The sequence below is a fragment of the Rattus rattus genome, chromosome 5 (genome assembly GCF_011064425.1).
Source record: "Rattus rattus isolate New Zealand chromosome 5, Rrattus_CSIRO_v1, whole genome shotgun sequence".
Lineage (NCBI taxonomy): Eukaryota > Metazoa > Chordata > Mammalia > Rodentia > Muridae > Rattus > Rattus rattus.
This window is the reverse complement of record NC_046158.1, coordinates 104,945,749-104,969,706: the sequence shown is the minus strand read 5'-3', so window position 1 is coordinate 104,969,706 and position 23,958 is coordinate 104,945,749. Positions and strand designations below refer to the sequence as shown.

The 23,958-nt window shown below is 36.9% G+C and overlaps 1 protein-coding gene across 1 annotated transcript in view; it reads left to right on the top strand.

Annotated features, from left to right (window-relative positions):
* LOC116900614 (solute carrier organic anion transporter family member 6A1-like) overlaps positions 1-23,958 on the top strand; it is a 73,825-nt gene that overhangs the window by 2,253 nt on the left and 47,614 nt on the right. The window contains exons 3-5 of the mRNA XM_032902333.1: positions 4,387-4,578; positions 5,780-5,876; positions 17,351-17,469. Of these exons, the coding sequence (XP_032758224.1) occupies positions 4,387-4,578; positions 5,780-5,876; positions 17,351-17,469 (408 nt within the window). The remainder of the gene's footprint in view (positions 1-4,386; positions 4,579-5,779; positions 5,877-17,350; positions 17,470-23,958) is intronic.

The following is a 23,958-nucleotide window of genomic DNA, read 5'->3' as shown; positions in this document are numbered from 1 at the left end:
CAATATTGATTTAAATCATTGGTTCAAGGAATTGAGAATAGATGCTGAGGTATAGCTGTGTGTATTCTTCTGTATTTGTTTCTATATTACCATGCTTACTAACTATCTGTAGCTCTCTGATTTATGTCTCAGAAAGAGCTGACTCAAAGAAGCAAGGTTGTGGGATAATTTATAAAATTCTTTCCTTTATACAATTTTATGGATGTTAAAAATCTCCAGAGGAGCCTGAAAAATCATTTTATTTTCTACCAGTTAATTCAATCATTCTGTTTTATTCATAGCACAGACCTATATAAATTCAAATGCAGGGAAAAGTCTGCTCATGATGAAGTGGTAACTAGAAAATCACCCCTTTCAAAAGCTGTACACTTCTCTTTGATTAACTTTTGAATCTACAAAGATAGCAGCTTTGTGACATTGTTCAATGTTGATTCCACAACTTTTCATTTTTCCAACTGAGTAAGAACTATTTGAAATGTCCCTGGAGTGTATTTCTAGTACTATTGTCCCAGAGCCTTCCTTATCATGGGCAGGCCTTTGTATACATGTTAAGGTGGGTTTTAACAAGACAGGATGAATAAGTAAGATGTATCCACGTGCATATAGCTACGCAAATGATTATTTGTGACATACAATATTGTTTTGCAAAGTAGCTAATGTGAAGCATAAATATTTTAATATCAAAATAGTAATATATTTGTAATATACAGAAATATAAGAAGTGTTTATTACATGTTTTAATATGTCATGTTTATAGAACTGATATTTGCTTCAAGGAGCAATTGACTAATGAAAAGAATGAAAAGAATTTCCTTACTTTATTCTCTTAACAGTATTCTGATCAAAAATGGTAAAATCCTCAGGAACTTATATCATAAATATTAAGCATTCTAGTCAGTAATTAAAAACATGCACTACCCTTGAGGAGGACCTGAGTTTGGTTTCAAGCATGTATATTAGGTAGCCAGAAACCACACATAAGTATACCTCTAGGGGATCTGATACCCTCTTTAGTGCTTTAATGGCATTGGCTTACACACACACACACACACACACACACACACACACACACACAGAGAGAGAGAGAGAGAGAGAGAGAGGGAGAGAGAGAGAGAAGCACAAATTAAAAAAAAAACTAAAACTGAACCTTTAAAAGGTCATTATCAGTGCCGAGCAGTCACAGAAGTAAATATGTTTTCTTCCTAATGAATGTTGTTCACATCTTCTATGCTTTATTCACTTTGCTCTCCATGGAAGTATGTGCAGAAATCTTTTTGACTACACTCACCTCAGCTTACAGAAAAACTGACTCCCTTGCCTTGTCCTCGTAAACACTTCCATGTTGATCCCTCTCTCCAATCCTGTGGATTTCCTCCCAGTCACTCTCAAATTAATTGCTGCTTTTTACTTATACCGGTTAAATTGTAATGGGGGGAAGAGGAGGGTGTTTATATGCCATAAAAGTTTAAGTGTTTTGTTCTATCTATTTGAGAGTTTTGTGTGTATGCATTCATAGACATTGTATGCCTGCCGACATCCGCCAAGGCCAGAAAGTTTGTCAGATTCCCTTGAACTGGAGGTACAGATGGATTTGAGCTGCCATTTATCTTATGGGAATAGAATCCAGATTCTCTGGAAGAACACCCAGATCTCTGGATTCCCGAGGACCTCTCCAGATCCAAGTCCTCCTCACTCTTTTTATCACCTGTTGAAATTGTGCTTTCAAACAGGAGTGTGTGAAAGAGCACTTCATGTGTTGGCTTTTTTTTTTTTATTTTCTGCACATTGACTTGGCCAACTTCAGCCTGACTTTTACCTAAAATGTCCTAACAATTATTTCTGCCAAGACAGTAACCTAATTCATGCTATTTAATATAATTAAACTTTACTTCTTGTGAAATTGGAGCTTACTTGGTATTTGCAATATTGAACACACCCTACTTCATAGTTTTGCTTTTAGAGTTTATGATGCTGATATCGTACATTATTTATAATCTTCAATATACTCAAGGGAGAATTACTTTTCATTGTTAAGTCTCAAAAAATGTAGTCAGTAGAAAGCTAAGAAATATTATTGTAGGAGTAGGTAGACTAGTAAGTTAAACTTTCCAGAATAAGGCAGTGGTAAATGGGCTCAGGTGGTGGTTTATGTTTTATAACTGTCATTATCCTGAAGGGCCTTCTTGAGTCTATTTACCATGGAGTTAAACTGGATTTTTAATGCCACTGGATTTCATCAGCTCTAAAAGTATAGATAGAGATCATGGAAACATGATCATTTGACTGCAGTTGTAATTTACTGAGTGTTTGAATGTTGCAAAAGAGAGAAAATATACAAAGAAGTGTCAATGATAATTACAGAAGAAGCACATACAGGGCCACTGAGATAGTTAACAAAAACATCCCAACAGGATTTTTAAAGGATTATTCGGATCACACACTAAAAGATATTAACCGGAAAGATTAGAAGAATAAGAAATAAGAGTGACTATTATATGCTCAGCCATAAATGGGTTCTGAAAGGTCCAGAAAACATAACAGAAGAAGAGGCAGAAGAGTGAGAGAGTTTAATGGTTGGAGACTGCGAGTAGTAGTGTGAAACATTGACCTTAGGCATGAAGTGGTCATTGCAGTCTTCAACTCTTAGAAGCTGTGAGTATCTGCATACCAGTTACCCAAGGCACCAACTTGTAAATAACCTATCATGGAGGGAAAATTGACTCACAACAAGTCACCATGCATTCCTGTAGATGTATGTATAGCTAGATGTTCCAGAGAGAGAGAGGGAGAGAGAGAGAGAGAGAGAGAAACATTACTGTCCTTGGCAAGGTGAGCATGGCCCACATTTTTACAAATGACACCACTCCTTTTGTCCAGTAAACAATTCTAATACAATTCATTGAGTCATTAAAAAGTAAGACAAATGAATGCACAAAAGGGATCTCGTTACAAAGTGGAAGCCAATCAGTAGGAGTCTGAAGTAAACAGAAAGAGTAAAGATATGGAATCAATACATCATATACATGTATGAAAATGTCATAAAAAGCCATTGGGAAAAAAAAAGAAAAATACCATTGAGCATGGTATGCATTATTTAAAAAACAAAAAATGGAATAATATGCTGGGTTAAATCACAATTGTAGGGTATCTTCCCACTTTCCACTGAGTTATGCATTGCTCCACAGAAACTACACCAATACCATCTCATTGGTATAATATGTTATACTTTCACTTTGTTAGTTTCTTCAATAACATTTTATGACATGTCTTAAATTTTATCTATGCTGGCCATAATAGTTATGGTTTAGCATGACCTGCTTAGTTCTGCCAATATATGGGCAAGTATAAATACACAAACCCCATAATCATGTGACTAAGAAAACTAAGAAATAGCCTGTGATCTAAAGGATTTTAAGATTAAACAGGAGCATGACCACACAGTAACTAAAACAATCTTTATAATTTGCTATCTTGTCTTTATTATGCCATGTACACATAATTGTCTTGTTGCTATAAAAAGTGTCGAACATGAACAACACAAAAGTAGGAAAGAGGTGTTTTTAACTCATGTTTTCAAAGTGGTACCTTCAGGGTTACTAGTCTTCATTGACTTTGAGCCCATAACCAGACGTAAAGCTGTTTATCTCCTGGAAGGAACAAAACAAAATGAAGAAAAGAAGGATCAAGAACAATATATACCTTTCAGAGACCAGGAGGTGCCTCTCTCTCTCACACATACATTTCTAGGAATTCTCCAAATAATATCAACAGGGAATTAAGTACTGAACACGTGAGACTTTAAAGAGTTATTTTACATACACCTTAATAGTATATTCTAGAAGCCCAAAGGTCTAAAATAGAAAATCATTTAGTCAAAGTAGTAGGGTATATGTAATTTAAAGATTGCTAAAGAAAGTACCAGGAAATAAAACTCAGATGGTGGACTAAGGCATTGTAAATATTTTTATCCTGAAGACAAATGTCAGAAGAACCAGATGCAAAGTATTGGAAAATGAATGCAATGTGTATTAATGCATGTGTGTATATAAGAATATCTGTATACGGGGGTTGGGGATTTAGCTCAGCGGTAGGCCCTGGGTTCGGTCCCCAGCTCCGAAAAAAAGAAAAGAAAAAAAAAAGAATATCTGTATACTTGTAATCCCGCACATATAAGTAACTACACCATTTCATAATATGTATATCTCTTCCAATATTCCCACCTTTTTTAAAAAAATGTATTATTTCTGCTTAGAACATAATGAGGAATTGATTGTATGACAGTACTCATTCTAACAAGAAAAGCATGGTGCTGATAGCAATACAAAATTAATTGTACATTTAATTTTGAATTCCACTCAGTAAAATGTATCTCTTATCTTTCAAAAGAGTTGTGTGTAGAAGAAAATAAAAGGAGAAATATACATTGTGTTACAAACAGTAATCCGGACAGAACAGAATGTATCTCTTTCTTCATCATTGGGCAGTGTCTGAATGGAATTGCAGGGGTGCCAATTTATATCCTTGGCAAGACCTTCATTTTTGACCATGTTCCCACAAGATCAGCCGGCTTCTATCTGGGCAAGTTTTTTTTTTTAATTATGTATGGCCCATTTTTAACAATTATCAGATTTCTGTCAGATTTCTGTGTGGTTTAACTGAGGGTAAGTACTATTGGCCTTGTGATGACACTGAGCTAAGTAGTAATGACTTGGTGGCATGACTTCAACCACATTAATACGTGTAATTATGAGATTTGGAACAGGAAAGCATTTAAATATCACTGAAAAGTTTTACAGGAATAAAAAGTATATGTATGTTTTAAGTTTTGAAATTTTCTGTCTGTCTCAGTTTCTCTTTCCCTGAGAAAGTGGAGAGGGATATAAGGGGTCAAGGAGAGGGGAGAGAGGAGTATGGGGAGGGGGATGAGATAGCTACACATGGTATCATTTCTTCCATTTGCAATATCTTATGTAAATTGGGTTCTCCATTAAGTAAGCATTTATTCACTCCCAAATAATCTATTCACTCCCAAGTAACCAGAAATAGATTCTGGTCCTAGTAGGTCAGAATGAAGAAGTATTTTCACAGAGATATCATTTTTAAAAGTATAAACTTATTTTATACTTAATTTGAAAATGTCTGTATTGATATACTAAAGGAACATAGTTTATTCATTCTCATTTTGGGTAAATATATTTATGCTACATTAAATTTATAAATTAAAATCAGATATAGTTAAGTTCATAATGTTAATTAAATTATAAAAGTGTCCAATACTTCATTAGATAAGTGGATATGCCACCCAGTTGTACTGTTAGACAGTAGTCTACATGGTTCTCTGACATTGTCTTAGGTACAATTAACATTCACAATCATTACACAATGAGCAAAGGCATTGACCTTTGGGATAAATCAGATCTCAGCTCCAGCAGTGTAGAGTCCTCTAACAGGGCAGACCTGTTCCCAAACAAGCAGTAATTGTGACTCATGACTTAGCTTCAACTCTAAGACTATCATCAACTCTTGCATGAATTTCTCACCAGCTTCCTCTCCTACAAATTTGAAAGATCTTAGGACAAATTCCGGAAGTATTTACAATTACCTCTCTTATCTTCTTTTACACCGACTCCTGTTTCTTCCTCTCCTTTCCTATGTATCTTTCCTTGGTCAAGGACCATAGAACAGCATGAAATTTTCCAGATATCACCGATAGTTCACTTGTATTTTTGTATGATCAAGTTTGATTTTGAAGCTATTTGGTGTTCTGTTCATTTTCAAGGTCTTGGACACTCTGCACATCTGATGGGATACTTTCTGGGTATTTTTGGAGGAATGCAGAATTTAAGTCCACCACCCAAAGAAAAATTAAGTGCAGTGTAAGTCATACTACTTACTTTTGTCTTTGGTTCATGTTGTGTAGCATGCTTGTTAAATCGTTACAATGGTGCATAAATAGGACACAGAAAATATGGTAAATGTGGCAGAGGTGTGCATGTATCTAATCACAAGTACATTCATACTGTGCATTTGAATTTTACTGTTTGAAGTTAATTCAAAGTTTATTAACATTTTTATACTTTATTAAAAATATGCAATACTCATTCAATACACTATAATAATAGTAATTATGTGCATGATATATAGAAGGTTTCATCTTGGTTATTATTTAATTAAATTTTTTTTCCTCATTCAATATATTCTGTTCATATTCTCCCTTATACCAAGCTCCTCCCAGTTACCTCCCTACCCACATGATGTTATATACTTGGGGAGGATAATATGTTTTGTACAGCAGAATGTCACTCCATGTAACAACACACCAGAGTAGGCCCCATGACCAGTTACTACCCAATACAACATGAAGTTGATGGTGTTTTTTGGACATTTTCCACTTTGGTTTGTTTTATGCTTTATTTCTTTTTCTTGTTGGTCTTCTTGCTTGTTTGATTTGATTTGCCTTTTCCTTTTGTGGTTGTTGTTTCGTTTTGTTTTGGTTTGTGAATGGATGGTGATAAAGACATAATATCATATCCCATATGGAAACACACTCCAGTGGAAACTTAGTAAGATAAGTGCACATATGTAATGAGTCCCAGCGGAGTCATCAAATGTTTGGAGAGACAATGCCCCAACTAGATATCAGGGCTCAACTTGGAGTTGAATTTTATGCAAAGAGATATATATGGACCCATTTGTATTCCTGGGCAGGTAGCTATCCAGTTTTACTGCCACACTTTTGAAGACACTGTCTTGTCTCCAGTGTATATTTTTGGCTTTGTAGCAAAAACTCTGGTGTCCATTTTATTCTACTGACCAATATGTCTGCTTTAAAGCCCATAATACGCTGTTTTCATGATGACGGTTTCCAGTCAAATTAGAAATTGGAGATGGTGATTCCCTCAGCCCTTGTTCTGTGTGTGTGTGTGTGTGTGTGTGTGTGTGTGTGTGTACACATGCATGCTTGTGTGTATCTTCGTATGAAACTGAATTTTATTTGCAAAGAATGGTGTTGCAATTTTGATGATTTTTGTTGAATCAGCAGTTTGCTTTTCTTTTTTTTTTTTTGTTGTTTTTTCTTTCTTTATTTTTTTATCTTTATTAACTTGAGTATTTCTTATTTACATTTCGATTGTTATTCCCTTCGGTTTCCTGGCCAACATCCCCTAACCCCTCCCCCTCCCCTTCTATATGTGTTTCCCCTCCCCATCCTCCCCCCCATTACCACCTTCCCCCCAAAAATCCTGTTCACTGGGGTTCAGTCTTGGCAGGACCTAGGGCTTCCCCTTCCACTGGTGCTCTTACTAGGATATTCATTGCTACGTATGCAGTTGGAGTCCAGGGTCAGTCCATGTATAGTCTTTGGGTAGTGGCTTAGTCCCTGGAAGCTCTGGTTGATTGGCATTGTTGTTCATAAGGGGTCTCAAGCCCCTTCAAGCTCTTTCAGTCCTTTCTCTGATTCCTTCAACAGGGGTCCCGTTCTCAGTTCAGTGCTTTGCTGCTGGCATTCGCCTATGTATTTGCTGTATTCTGGGTGTGTCTCTCAGGAGAGATCTACATCCGGTTCCTGTCAGCCTGCACTTCTTTGCTTCATCCATCTTATCTAGTTTGGTGACTGTATATGTATGGGCCGTATTGTGGGGCAGGCTGTGAATGGGTGTTTCTTCAGTCTCTGTTCTAAACTTTGCAATTTGCTTTTCTTAGAATGGGAAATTTCATTCAATCTCTGTGATCCATGAGGAGGCAGGATCTCATCTTTTGTTCTCCTTAAGGTATAAAGTTTTTATTATACAAGTTTTTCACTGAGGGCTATTGTGAAATGTCTTTCACCAATTTCTTTCTTTGCCGGTTATTTGTGTATAGGAAGGCTGCTGAGTATTTGGTGATGATTTTGTGTACTGCTATTCTGCTGAGAGCGTTTATTAGTAGTAGAAGTCTCTTCATGGTATCCTTAGGATCTTTTCTTTTTTTTTTTTCATAAAACCATATAATCTGCAAATAAAAACAGTTTGAAGTCTTCCTTTTTTTCCAAGGTGTATTCGTATCACCTTGATCTCCTTCAGTTGTCTTAGTGGTATAGGTTAGACTTCCAGTACCAAAATAAGTAAGTGTGGAAAGAATCCTTTTTTCCTGTACCTAATTTTAGTAGAAATGCTTTCACTTTCTATTTAGGTTGATGTTGGATGTGAACTTGATGTAAATCACTACTGTCATGTTGAGGTATGTCACTTAAATCTCTAGAATCTCCAGGGCTTTTATCATAAAGTGATGTTGCATTTGTCAAAGTTTTCTTCCGGATCTAATGTAAGAGTCCTGAGTTTTTGTCACTCAGTTCGTCATAATTGAATTAAGTATGTGGAATGATATCTGTGTCACTGGGATTAAGCCTACTTGATCATGGATGATAATCTTGTGGGTATGCTCTTGTACTCAGCTTGCAAACATTTTTTTGAAAATGTTTGCATCTATGTATCCGTTGACTGACTGAAAACCTACATTACATTAAGAGTAGAGTCTTGACAAACCTGAAACTAGGGTAACATCTAGCTTTTAAACAGTAAAAGAGATTACAAACTCAGAGAAACAACCAGCTTGGATTAGAATTTCTGAAAAGCAAATGACAAAAATAGTGATAAAATGATAAAAATAGACCCAGCAAGATGTCTTATTGTAAAGAGGTGCCTACCATCAACTAAAAAGAGGTTTCTTAAAATTCAGGTCCCACATGACAGAAAGTACAAGCATATAAAATTTGTTAATTAAAAATAAATTGATTAATTGATCATATATGTTAATCAACTATTATAAATGGCATATTAATAATTCGATTATTTTATATTATATTCTGTATTGTACAATATATTTTTACATATATTATGTATTATGTATTACATATTATGTTATATATGTTACATATAATTGTTATATAATATAAATTATGTTATATTATATATTATATTTTATTCATTATATTTATGTATATGTGTATATATGTATATTTTTATATATAACTCATCCAATATAGGCTGTTTATGAATGGAAGATCAGTTGTTGTTCAGTTCATGAGGCTGAATGTCTCAGATGGTCTTCATATGTGGATTCTTCAAGAAGTAGGTTCTAAATCCAATGAAGTGATGGATTTGTTAGTGAGGGCAGGAACAAGAAGACAGAGAACAAATGTGGCCAGAGAGAGGTCTATGTGTTCACTATTAGAACACATGTTAAAAATTTAAATAATGTGCTCCTTTAAAAAGTACAAGTGTACAAAGAGTATTTAAGAAATGTTTGACATCATTTCCCATTAGGAAAATGCAAATTGAACCTGCCCTTAAACCCCCTTCTGTCTTAATTAGAACAGCCAGAGTCAATGGAATAAATGCTCAGGAGGATGTAGGAAAAGCAAAACTTTAATCACTACTCATGGCAATATGGGCTTATACCTTTATTGTAGAAGTTTCTCTAGAGAAAAATTCTGAAAATAATGGGCTAAAGATAAATATTAGCAGTTAAAATTCACACCACTCTACGATAAGACATGACTTTGGTCACAACTGCCTGCACCTCTCATTTCCACAGGGAATGGTTTACACCCACACCCACACACACACACACACACACACACACACACACACAAACACACACACACACACACACACACACAGTTTTTATAAGAAAGTATGGACATGTATGACTTTATGCCTTCAGAGAAAAAGTTAACAAGGACATACAAACCAAAATCTTATCTTGATATGTAAACTACCTGAAGTAAAATTTAAGCATCACTATCATAACGGATACAATAGAAGGAAGTTAGTGAGCTTGTACTAGGCAATTGGAAAATATGCAGGCAAGGAAGAATAAAACATAGTAAAGTGGAATAAGAAGGTGTTTGGGAAAGAGTGGAAAGAACAGATAATTAGATCATTGGAATTCAAGAGAGACTATTTAATATATCAAAGATACAAAGAGACTTTCCAAGGGGGGAATAATCATTAAAATGAAAAGGATATAAATATTCACACATGATGCAGTCAAATGTCAACAGATTATATTCAACGAAGTGTATGTAAATCATAATAATCTAGCTCTCAGAGATAAAAGGTAACAAAACTATTCTCAAGGCAACGATGGAAAATAAATGACATATAAGTATCTAAATTTACTTTCTAACATACTTCTCAGCAGAAAACATAAACATATGACAACATTTATTTTTATTTTATTTAACTTAATTTTTGTTTTAAGATTTCGATGTTATTTTTCTTTTATTGGGTATTTATTTACAATTCAAATGTTATCTCCTTACCTAGTTCCCTCCTGAAACCCCCTATCTCATCGCCCCTCCCCCTGCTTCTGTGAAGGTGCTCCTCCAACCACCCACCTCCTTTCCCTGGCATTCACCTACACTGGGGCAACTAGCCTTCATAGGACCAAGGGCCTCTCCTACCCTTTGATGCCTAACAAGGTCATCCTCTGCTACATATGCAGCTGGAGCCATGGGGCCCTCCATGTGTGTTCATTGGTTGGTGGTTTAGTTCCGGGGAGGTCTGAGGGGTCTGGTTGGTTGATATTGTTGTTATTCCTATGGGAGTTGCAAACCCCTTCAGCTCCTTCAGTCCTTGCTCTAACTCCCCTATTTCAGTCCCGTTCTCAGTCCCATGTTTAGCTGCAAGTCTACTCATCTGTATCAGTAAAGTTCTGGCAGAGCCTCTCAGGTGACCGATATATCAGGTTCCTATCAGCATGTACTATTTGGCATCCGCAATACTGTCTGAGTTTAGTGACTGAATATATGGGATGGATCCCCAGGTGGAGCAGTTTCTGAATAGCCTTTTCTTCAGTCTCTGCTCCACACTTTGTCTCTGTATTTCCTCCTGTGAGTATTGAGTTCCCCCTTCAACGAAGAACTGAAACATCTACACTTCAGTCTTCCTTTTTCTTGAGCTTCATGTTATCTGTGAATTGTATGTCAGGAAGTCAAGCTTTTGGGCTACTATCAGTGAGTGCTAACCATGTGAGTTCTTTGGTGATTGGATTACCTCACTTAGGATGATATTTTCTTGCTGCATACATTTGCCTAAGAATTTCAGGTAGTCATTATTTTTAATAGCTCTGTAGTATTCCTGTGTATATGTACCAAATTTTCTATATCTATTCCTCTGTTGAAGGACATATGGGCTTTTTTCCAGCTTGGCTATTATAAATGAGCCTGCTATGAACATAGTGGAGCTAGTGTCCTGGTTATATGTTGGAACATCTTTTAGGTATATGCCCAAGAATGGTATAGCTGGGAGCTATGTCCAATTTTCTGAGGAACCACCAGACTGATTTCCAGAGTAGTTGTACCAGCTTGCAATCCCACCAAAAATGGAGGAGTGTTCCTCTTTCTCCACATCCTCACCAGCATCTGCTGTTACCTGAGTTTTTTATCTTAGCCATTGTGAAAAGTGTGAGATGGACTCTCAGGGTTGTTTTGATTTGTGTTTCCCAGATGAATAAAGATGTTGAAAATTTCCTAGGTGCTTTCAGGCCATTCAATATTCCTCAGTTGAGAATTCTTTGTTCAACTCTGTAGCTCATTGTTAACAGGGTTATTTGATTATCTAATTAATTGAGTTCTTTGTTGATATTGAAAATGAGCCCTCACAGGTGTAGAATTGGTAAAGATCTTTTCCCAATCTGTTGGTTACCATTTGTCCTATTGACAGTGTCCTTTGCTTTACAGAAGAGTCACAATTTTATGAGGTCCCACTTGTCTATTGTTGATATTAGAGGATAAGCCATTAGTGTTCTATTCAGGAAAATTTTGCCTGTGCCCATGTTTTCCAGTCTCTTCCCCACTTTCTCTTCTATTAGATTCAGTATATTTGGTTTAATGTGGAAGCCCTTGATATAATTGGACTTGAGCTTTGTACAAGGCAAACAGAATGGAATGATTTGCATTCTTCTACATGGTGACCAGCAGTTGAAACAGAACCATTTGTTGAAAATACTGTTTGTATTTTTTTTTACACTGGATGGTTTTAGCTCCTTTTGTCAAAGATCAAGTGATCATAGGCATGTGCTTTCACTGCTATGGGTCTGCAATTCTATTCCATTGATCTACCTTCCTCTCTCTATACCAACACCTAACAGTTTTTATCACTATGGCTCTGTAATACAGCTTGAGGTTAGGGATGGTGATTCCCCCAGAAGTACTTTTATTGTTGAGGATAGGTTTCGCTATACTGGGTTTTTTGTTGTTCCAAATGAAATTGCAAATTGCTCTCTCTATGAGGAATTGAGTTGGAATTTCTATGGAAATTGCATTGATTCTGTAGATTTCAATAAGATGGTGATTTTTGCTATATTAAATCTGCCAACTCATGAGCATGAGTGATCTGTCATCTTCTGAGATCTCCTTTGATTTCTATCTTCAAAGACTCGAAGTTCTTGTCATATAAATCTCTCACTTGCTTGGTTTGAGTCACACTAATGTATTTTGTATTATTTGTATCTATTGTGAAGGGTGAAGTTTCCATAATTTCATTCTCAGTCTGTTTATCCCCAGAGTAAGAGGAAGGTTACATACACATTTGTTTGAGTTAATTGTGTAAGCAGCAACTGTGCTGAAGTTGTTTATCAGGTGTAGGAGGTCTCTGGTCGGATTTTTGGGGTCACTTAATTTTACTACCATATCATCTGCAAATAGTAATATTTTGACTTGTTGCTTTGCAATTTGTATCCTTCTGACTTACTTTTGTTGTTGAACAACTTACTAGTTGTTCTAGCAAGGACTTTGATGACTATATTGAATAAGTAGGGAGGGAGTGGGCAGCCTTGTCTAGTCCCTGATTTTAGTGGAATTGCTTCAAGTTTCTCTCCATTAAGTTTGATGTTGGCTACTGGTTTGTTGTACTTTGGTTTTACTATTCTTAGGTATGGGCCTTGAATTCCTGATGTATCTAAGAATTTTATAGTGAAGAGATATTGAATTTTGTCAAATGCTTTCTCAGCATCTAATGAGATGATCATGTGGATCTTTTCTTTGAGTTTGTTTATATAGTGGATTACATTGAAGGATTTCTGTATATTAAACAATCCCTGTCTCCCTGGGATGAAGCCTACTTGCTCATGGTGAATGATTGTTTTGATGTGTTCTTGGATTTAGTTTGCAAGAATTTTACTGAGTATTTTTGCATCTATATTCATAATGGAAATTGGTTTGGAATTCTCTCTTTTTGTAATGTCTTTGTGTGGTTTAGGTATAAGTATAATTGTGGCTTCAAAGAACAAATTGGCTAGTGTTCCTTTTGTTTCTATTTTGTGCAATAGTTTGAAGAGTATTGGTATTAGGCTTTCACTGAAGGTCTGATAGAATTCTATACTACACCCATCTGGTCCTGGGCATTTTTTGATTGGGAGAATTTTAATAAGTGCTTTTATTTTTTTTTTTAGGTGTTGGGTGATACTTTAGATGGTTTAATTAATCCTGATTTAACTTTCATACCTGGGATCTGTATAGAAAATTGGTCATTTCATCCAGATTTTCCAGTTTTGTCGAATATAGGCTTTTGTAGAAGGATCTGATGATTTTTTCTGAATTTCGTCAGTTTTGGTTATTATGTCTCCCTTTTCATTTCTGATTTTGTTAATTTGGATACTGTCTTGTGCCCTCTGGTTAGTCTGCTTAAGGTTTGATCTATCTTCTTGATTTTCTCAAAGAAGCAGATCCTGGGTTTGTTGATTCTTTATATAGTTGTTTTGTTTCTAATTGGCCGATTTCAGCCCTCAGTTTGATTATTTCCTGTCATCTGCTCTTGAGTGTATTTACCTCTTTTTATTCTAGAGCTTTTAGGTGTGCTGTCAAGCTTTTAGGGTATGCTTTCTCCAGTTTCTTTTTGGAGGCACTCAGAGCTATGAGTTTTCCTCTTAGCACTCCTTTTAATATATCCCATATGTTTGGGTATGCTGTGCCTTCATTTTCATTGAATTCTAAAAATGTCTTTAAGTTTTTTCTTTATTTCTTCCTTTACCAAGTTATTATTGAGTAGAATGTTGTTTAGCTTCCATGTATATGTGGGATTACTGTTGTTACTCTTCCTATTGAAGCCTACCCTTAGTCCAGGGTGCTCTGATAGGATGGATGCATGTGATTATTTCAATCTTCCTATATCTGTTGAGGCCTACTGTGTGACTGATTAAAATGTCAGTTTTGGAGAAGGTATTATGATATGCTGAGGAGATGGTACATTCTTTTGTTTTAGCATGAAATATTCTGTAGATATCTATTAAATCCATTTGCTTCACAAGTTCTGTTAGTTTCACTGTGTCTCTGTTTAGTTTCTGTTTCCCATATCTATCCATTGTAGAGAGTGGGGTTTTGAAGTCTCCCATTATTATTGTGTGAGGTACAATGTATACTTTGGGCTTAAATAAAGGTTCTTTTATGAATGTGAGTGCCCTTGCATTTGGAGCATAGATGTTTAGAACTGAGGGTTCTACATGGTAGAATTTTCCTTTGACATTTATGAAGTGTACTTCTGTATATCTTTTGATAACTTTTGGTTGAAAGACTATTTTATTCAATATTAGAATGGCTACCCCAGCTTGTTTCTTGGAATCATTTGCTTGGAAATCCTTTTCAGCCTTTTACTCTGAGGTAATATCTATCTTTGTCACTGAGGTGCGTTTCCTGCATGGAGCAAAATGCTGGTCCTGTTTATGTATCCAGTCTGTTAGTCTATATCTTTTTATGGGAAAATTGAGTCCATTGGTGTTAGGAGATATTAAGAAAAAGTGATTATTGCTTCCTGGTATTTTTGTTGTTGGAGGTGAAATTATGTTTGTTTGACTATCTTCTTTTGGGTTTGTTGAAAGAAGATAGTTTTTCAGTGGAATAGTTTCCCTTCTTGTGTTAGGAGTTTTTCATCTATGATTTTGGTGGCTGGATTTGTGGAATGATATTATGTAAATTTGTTTTTTGTCATGGAACATCTTGGTTTCTCCATCTATGTTAATTAAGCATTTTGTAGGGTATAGTAGCCTGGGCTTCCATGTGTGTTCTCTTAGGGTCTTTATTACATCTGCCCAGGATTTTCTGGCTTTTAGAGTCTCTGGTGAGATCAGGTATAATTCTAATACATCTGCCTTTACATGTTACATGCCCATTTTTCCCTTACTGCTTTTAATATTCTTTCTTTGTTTTGTGCATTTGGTCTTTTGATTATTATGTGACAGAACGAATTTCTTTTCTGGTCCAGTCTATTTGGAGTTCTGTAGGCTTCTTGTATGCTTATGGGCATCTCTTTCTTTAGGTTAGGGAAGTTTACTTCTAGAATTTTGTTGAAGATATTTACTGGCCTTTAAGTTGGGAATCTTTGTTCTCTACTACATCTATTATCCTTAGGTATGGTCTTCTTATTGTGTCCTGGATTTCATGAATGTTTTGTGAAAAGACCTTTTCGCATTTTGTGTTTTCTTTGATGGCTGTTTCAATGTTCACTGTGTATCCTCTGCCCCAGAAATTCTCTCTTCTATCTCTTGTATTCTGTTGGTGATTCTTGCATCTATGTCCCCTGATCTCTTTCCTAGGTTTTCTATATTCAGGGTTGCTTCCTTTTCTGATATATTTATTGTTTCTATTTCCATTTTTAGATCCTGGATAGTTTTGTTCAATTCCTTCACCTGTTTAGTTGTGTTTTCCTGATTCTTAAGGGATTTGTGTGTTTCCTTTTTCAGGGCTGCTTCTTGTTTACCTGTGTTCTCCTCTATTTCTTTTTTCTTTCTTTTTTCCATTGGATATTTGTTCTATTTACATTTCAAATGTTATCCCCTTTCCCAGCTTTCCATCCAGAAACTCCCTATACAATTCCCCCTCGTGCTACTTCTATGAGGGTGCTTCCCTACCCAGCTACCCACACTTTCCTGCCTCCCTGCCCTGGCATTACCCTAGAGTGGGGCATTGAGCTTTCACAGAACCAAGGACCTCTCCTCCCATTGATGTTCCTGTATTTCTTTTTTTTTCTTTTCTTTCTTTTTTTAGGAGCTGAGGACCAAACCCAGGGCCTTGCGCTTTCTAGGCAAGTGCTCTACCACTGAGCTAAATCCCCAACCCCGTTCCTGTATTTCTTTAAGGGAATTATTTATGTCCTTCCTTAAGACCTCTATCTTCATCAAGAGATGTGATTTTAAATCCGAATCTTCCTTTTCTTGTGTGATGAGGTATTTAGGACTTACTGTAGAGGGAGAAGTTGTTTCTTAGGATGCCAAGTAGCCTTTGTTTCTGTTGTTCATGTTCTTGTGCTTGCCTCTCACCATCTGGTTATCTCTAGTGTTACCTGCCCTTGTTATCTCTGATTGGAACCTGTCCCTTCTGTGATCCTGGTTGTTTCACAACTCCTCAGAATCCAGTTGTCTCTGTGATCCTGTGATTCTTGGATCCTGTGTTCCTGAGATTCTGGGTGAGTCAGAGCTCCTGGGAGTCAAGATGCCTTTGTGATTCTGAAATCTTGGTGTGACCAAGCTCCTGGATCCTGTTGTGCTAGAGTTCCTGGGAGTCAAGATTTCTCTGAGGATTGCAGGAGTGGGTAGGGAGCCAGAACCCTGGCTTTGTTCCAGGCACAGGTGCAAGCTGGAACCTGTGCCTCTGATTGTGCAGGGATTTGTGTTTCCTGGTTCCTGTGGAAGTCCCAGTTACACTGGGTATTGGGAAAGATATTTTGGCTTCAACTGTGATCTTGAGTGTGTCAGAGTTCCAGTACTTCTGGGTGTATATGATCTTCTGGGAATCAAAGTTCCTCTGTGATCCTGTGATCCTGGGTGTTTCAGTGCACCTGGGAGTTGGGCTCTCTTTGGGTGTTGTAAGAGTGGAAGCAGAGCCAACATCCCAGGTCTGCTCATGGTGCAGGTTCAGACTGGAAGGAACCCATGCCACTGGCTGGGCAAGGGTCCCTGCATCCCTGGATCCTGGGAACCCAGTTTTCTTGATAGAAGAAGCCAGGCGCAAGATTTAAAGGAGCCAGATGAAGAAGATTTGGTTTTCCAGAAGCACAAATTAAAATAATAAAATAATAATAATAATAATAATAATAATAATAATAATAATAATAATAAAAGAAAACTAAATAGGAGCAAAGAGGACCATCTGCTACCTGAGTCATAGCACTGAAATGGGAAGTGGGGAAGTGAGGCTCTGATGGGAGGAAAAACAAAGTAGTAACATTGGATACTAACAACGAGCTGTTTACATCAAAGTCATAGTGACAAATTACAAGTGAATGCAAAGTAACAGGAAAGTTCCCTTTTCCCAACAAATAATGATTTGCTTTATAAGTGTTCCTAATTCATTTTTTTCACCTTTCTTTATTTCAAGTGACTCTGCTAAGATACATCTACTGTTGCAGTTTGGGTGGTGGAAAACTTTTTTGTTCGTTGCTGCAATCTCGTTTTCTGTATTTTTCGTATTGTTATGCTTTCCAACGAGTTTACCCGGTGAGTACAAAAGAATATAATTAGTTACAGTAACTTTTACCGTCAGCTCACATTCTCTAAGCACAGATAAACTACACTTTTTATGAATATGCTTTGCTACTGAAATTGCTCTGTAATAAAGAAATATTATCATAGTGTGGTTGTTGTTTCTACCAAATCAAGCACTAGCACATCCAAATATTATATTTATGATCTATAGTTTTATTTGTATGTATTTGTGGTACTCATTATTTCTTTTTAATAATCGCTTTTTCTTTAAAGTGCGTAGGTATTTTTGAATATGAATGTATACTTAAATCTATTTATCCTTGATTGTTAGTCAGATTGTTTAGAGTAACAGGACTTATAGAATGAATCCTCTCTCTCTCTCTCTCTCTCTCTCTCTCTCTCTCTCTCTCCCACGGTGTGTGTGTGTGTGTGTGTGTGTGTGTGTGTGTGTGTATTATATAATTTGTATAATGGTCAGTAGTTGCTCAGTCCATGAGTCTAGATGCCTTAGCTGCTCTTCTATGCATAGTGCAATTACACTGAAGTAGCTCTAATGCCAGTGAAGGAATGGACTTGCTAGTGATGAAGGCAAGAGCGAAAAGAGTGATGAAGGGAAAGAGCAAAAAGGGGTCAGGGAAAACGATGAATATTTGGGTTCAGTTCTTCAAGAAATACAAATGGAAATGGAGGATGGAAATATAATATGCCCAAACATTTGACATAGAGCAGAGACAGTCATGTTAAGGCAAGCTCATCACTAACAAAGCCTATGTGAGAAATTCATATTTTTAGACAGCACTATGCTGGGTAGACTTGGTTATGTTGTAACTCACTCTGTAGATGAAGCTGGCTATCAACTCAAAGATCATCTCCATCTGCGTCCCAAACCCTTGATGTAAACTGTTTGCAACCACCACCTGGCCACATAATCAGTTTTGAATGAAATACAAACAGAAAATAAATATTTGAAGAACGCTTGGTATCACCATGAAGCAAATGCAAATTAAATCTGCACTGTAATTTTGCCTCCACATGAGAATAAAATGTTCAAGAAAATGTGGGGAAAGAAAAACCTTCACTCGATGCTGGTGGAAACATAAACTTCTACAGTTAGTGTGTAGGTTCCTCAAAAAAAGTATTCCAGAAATTACAGGGCTGAGAATTAGTAGTAGAGAAGTAGAATTAGTAGTTGAGAAGTCAGGTCCCCCTTTGAGAGGAGGTGAGACTGGTCAAACTACCTGTATTTGTGGGCCACACAGGCAAGTGCTTATGTGTACATATTTTCTCACACACAAATTTATACATAATTAAAATATTTTTTAAAAACCTGAAAATAAAACTGCCATTATGACCTAACTATATGACTTTTGCACATGTATGCCTGAGTAACTATACATTTTTCCTTATTGCCTCATTATTTACAATAGTTAGAAGATGGAACTTATCTAGATTTTTATAAATAGTTAAATGGGATAAAAAAAAACATAGTTCACATGGACAGTGGAATTTTATTCAGCCATAAAGAAAAATGAAATCGTGAGAGTGGAAGGAAATCTTATGTTAACTCAAACTTCGAAAGTCCAATAGCAAGCTTTTTTACATAAATGTAAAATACATTTAAAAATATGTATGTATGAATGGATGCATTTTGTGTATATGTGTGTATGTGTGTGCAGGTGTGCAAGGATATTGTGGGTGTGACAACTAGAGACATGATGAAGTAAAGGACTGAGGAAAACTTAAGGAATATTGGATATAGAGCAATGAAATACAGACAATACATGAGCAGAACTTCAGACTTACACAGAGAGGAATCAGTGGGATTGGGTGGCCATGACATGTGGGAGAGCAATAGGAAAAGTGAATGAATAAGAACAGAATATGATGACATATATGCATGAAAATAGTTAGGAAATCATCTACTCTATATGTTAAACTACAAAGATTAAAGTAAGAGTTTAACAACTTTAGCCATCATAGAAATTCTAATTCTAATTCTAATTGAAACTCTTTTGAGACTCGATATCTCACCATCCAGAATAACTGTCATTAAAGAAGTTTTAATAATTGGGTATAAGTGCAACTGTCTCACTTGGCTGCGTGTTGGGCCTCTTCATGGGCAGCCATGTTAGGCTCCTGTCTGTAAGTACACCATAGCATCAGTACTAATGTCAGGCCTTGGAGCCTCCCCTTGAGATGGGTCCCAATGTGGGCCTGTCTCTAGACCTCCTTTCCCTAAATCTCTTCTCCATTTTTGTCTCTGCAGTTATTTTAGAACTTAATAATCTTGAGTTGCAGTTTTTGTAGCAATCCCATCTCTCCTCTTTCTACTGGAGGTGAATTCTACATCTTTTCTCTCCCTGTTGTTGGTCATTTCATCTAAGTTCCCTTTTTTTGAATCTTGAGATTCACCCACTTCTCAGGTCTCTGGGATATTCTTGAATGCACCTCACCTCCAATCTTCCAATGTTTTATACTTCCATTCATTCTGATAGCCCTATTGCAGTCACTTCTGTTCCCTGTACCGCAATACTTGATCATGTTCCCCCTTTTTTCCTTCCCTAAGGCCCTCTCCTTTGTCCTCTTGTTTCTTCTCCCTCCCTAGTGGGTTTGAAGCATCCCTACTTAGGCTCTATAACCTGTTAAGTGTTTTGAGTTCTGTGTGTAGTTAGTATACTGGGTATTCTGTGCTTTGGGGCTTATATCCACTTGCCAGTGAGTATGTACCATGCATGTCCTTTTGATATTCTCTGGTTTCATCCATTTGCCTGCAGAACTCATGATGTGCCCATTCTTAGTACCTGAATACTATTCTGCTGTGTAAATGAACCACATTTACTGTATCTATTCCTCCATTTCCACCTTCTGACTATCTCAAATAAGACAAATATTAGCATACTGGAGCATATATACTTGGGCATGGTGAGGCATCTTTTGGTTCTATGGCCAGGAGTGGTAAATCTGGGTCTTCAGATAGATCTACTTCCAATCCGGAGGAACCTCCAGATTAATTTCCAGAGTAGGTGTAGCAGTTTGTAGTCACACCAGAAATGGAGGAGTGTTTCGTGCATCTTCTCTCATTGAGGCCAGACCAGGAAATCCTCTGCTGTGAAGATGCATGAAACCCTTGAGATACTTGAGGCCCCAAGGAATTTGGAGGCTTGGAATGCTGTGGGGGGTGTGGATGTGGAGGGACAGCCTCTTAAGGATTGGGGAGTAGGAATAGGATGAGGAACTGTCAGAGGTCATACCAGGCGAGGGATAATCTTTGGACTATAAAAGGAGTTAAAGGTAACAAAAAATATGATTTCATTTTTTAAAAAAAAAAAGTTCTAATGAGTTATCATCCTAGAAAAGTGAAACCTTCATTACTCTTACTGTTCTATTCACAAGAGCCATGGTTTAAAACCTGCCTAGAAATCCAACAAATTACTGAATAAGGAAAATGTGTTACCCAGGGTGCTTCAATCCGATGTGAGGAAAAATCATAACACTTGCAGGAAAAAGGCTGTGATGGCATGTACATGTAGAAAATGGAGGGACAAAAGGGGCTGCATGAGAAGAAAAGGTAAAGGGGGTAGGAGAGGACAGTGTGTAAGATCATGTCAAGTAAAAATGTGTAGTGATATGTATTCAAGAATGAAAATATTATAATTGCATTTATTACTATTATCATTACTATTACATTAGTACTATGTATTACTGCACAAAGTTCTAACTTGGTAGTGACATTTATTACCACAAAATACTTTTTGCCATTTTTATTAAATTGGGTATTTCTTATTTATGTTTCAAATGTTATTCCCTTTCCCAGTTTCTGGTCCATCAGCCCCCTATCCCCTTTCCTTCCCCTTCTATAAGGCAGTTGCCCTACCCATCCACCCCTCCTTACTGTCCTCCAACAATCCCCTAAACTGGGGATCCAACCATAAAAAGGCCAAGAGCTTCCACTTCCACTGGTGCCATAACAAGGCTATTCTCTGCTACGTATGCAGTTGGACCCATGGTCAGTCCAGTCTTTTGGTAGTGGTTTAGACCCTGAAAGCTCTGGTTGGTTGGCATTGTTGTTCTTATGGGTTGCAAGTCCCTTTAGCTCTTTCAGTCCTTTCTCTAATTCCTCTAATGGGGTTCCCGTTCTCAGTTCAGGGATTTGCTGCTAGCATTCACCTCTATATTTGACTTGTTTTGGCTGTGTCGATCAGGAAAGATCTATATCCGGTTCCTGTCCCCATGCACTTCTTAGCTTCATCCATCTTATCTAGTTTTGGTGGCTGTATATGTATGGGCCACATGTGGGGCAGGCTCTGAATGGCCATTCCCTCAGTCCCTGCTATATACTTTGCTTCCCTATGCCCTCCTATAGATATTTTTGTTCCCCTTTTAGAGAAGGAGTGAAGCATCCACATTTTGGTCATCTTTCTTGAGTTTCATGTGGTTTTTTGCATTGCATCTTGGGGATTTTGAGCATTTGGGCTAATATTCACTTATCAATGAGTGCATACCATGTGTGTTTTTCTGTGATTAGATTATCTCACTCAGGATGATATTTTCTAGTTCCAACATTTGCCTATGAATTTCATGAAGTCTTTGTTTTTGATAGCTGAGTAGTACACCATTGTGTAGACATACCACATTTTCTGTACTCATTCCTCTGTTGAAGGGCATCTGGATTCTTTCCAGCTTCAGGCTATTATTAGTAAGGCTGCTATGAACATAGTGGAGCATATGCCTTTGCTGTATGTTGGAGCATCTTTTGAGTATATGCCCAGGAGAGATATAGCTGGGTCCTCAGGTAGTACAAGGTTCAATTTTCTGAGGAATCTCCATACTGATTTCCAGAGAAGTTGTACTAGTTTGCAATCCCACCAACAATGGAGGAGTGTTCCTCTTTCTCCACATCCTCACCAGCATCTGCTGTTGCCTGAGATTTTGATTTTAGCCATTCTGACTGGGGTGAGGTAGAATCTCAGGGTTGTTTTTATTTGCATTTCCCTGATGATTAAGGTTGTTCAACATTTCTATAGGTGCTTGTCAGATAATTTGATATTCCTCGGCTGTGAATTCTTTGTTTAGCTCTGTACTCCATTTTTAATAGGGTTATTTGGCTCTCTGGAGTTTAACTTCATGAGTTCTTTGTATATTTTGGATATTAGCCCTCTATCAGAGGTAGGATTGGTAAAGATCTTTTCCCAATCTGTTGGTTGCCATTTTGTCCTACTGACAGTGTCCTTTGGCTTACAGAAGCTTTGTAGTTTTATGAGATCCCATTTGTCGATTCTTGATCTTAGAGCATAAGCCATTGGTGTTCTGCTCAGGAAATTTTCCCCACTGCCCATATGTTCGAGACTCTTCCCCACTTTTTCTTCTATTAGTTTGAGTGTATCTGGTTTCATGTGGAGGTCTTTGATCCACTTGGATTTGAGCTTTGTAGAGGGTGATAAGAATGCATCAATTTGCATTCTTTTCTTTAACTCTTTTTTAAAAGTTTTATTAGATATATTTATTTACTTACATTTCAAATGAACTAGTACCATTTGTTGAATGTGCTATGTTTTTTCCATTGGATGGTTTTGGCTCTTTTTTCAAAAATCAAGTGACCATAGGTATGTGGGTTCATGTCTGGGTCTTCAATTCTATTCCACTGGTCTATCTGCCTGTCTCTGTACCAATACCATACAGTTTTTACACTATTGCTCTGTAATACTGCTTGAGGTCAGGGATGGTGTTTCCCCCAGAAGTTCCTTTATTGTTGAGGATAGTTTTCGCTCTCCTGGGTTTTTTGTTATTCCAAATGAATTTGCAAATTGTTCTTTCTAACTCTATGAAGAATTAGATTGGAATTTTGATGGGGATTGCATTGAATTTGTAGATTGCTTTTGGTAAAATGGCCATTTTTACTATATTAATCCTGCCAATCCATGAGAATGGGAGATCTTTCCATCTTCTGAGATCATCAATGTCTTTCTTCAGAGACTTGAAGTTCTTACTATACAAATCTTTCACTTGCTTGGTTAAAGTCACATTGAAGTATTTTATATTATTTGGGACTATTATGAAGGGTGTCATTTCCTAATTTCTTTCTCAGCCTGTTTATCCTTTGAGTAGAGGAAGGCTACTGATTTGTTTGAGTTACTTTTATACCCAGTCACTTTGCTGAAGTTGTTTATCAGTCTTAGTAGTTCTTTGGTGGAACTTTTGGGATCACTTAATTATAGTATCATATCATCTGCAAATAGTGATATTTTGACTTCTTCCTTTCCAATTTGTATCCCTTTGACCTTTTGTTGTCTGATTGCTCTGGCTAGAACTTCAAGAACTATATTGAATAAGTAAGGGAAGAGTGGGCAGCCTTGTTTAGTCCCTGATTTTAGTGGGATTGCTTCAAGTTTCTCTCCACTTAGTATGATGTTCGCTACTGGTTTTCTGTTTATGGCTCTTACTATGTTTAGGTATGTGCCTTGAATTCCTATTCTTTCCAGGATTTTTATAATGAAGGGGTGT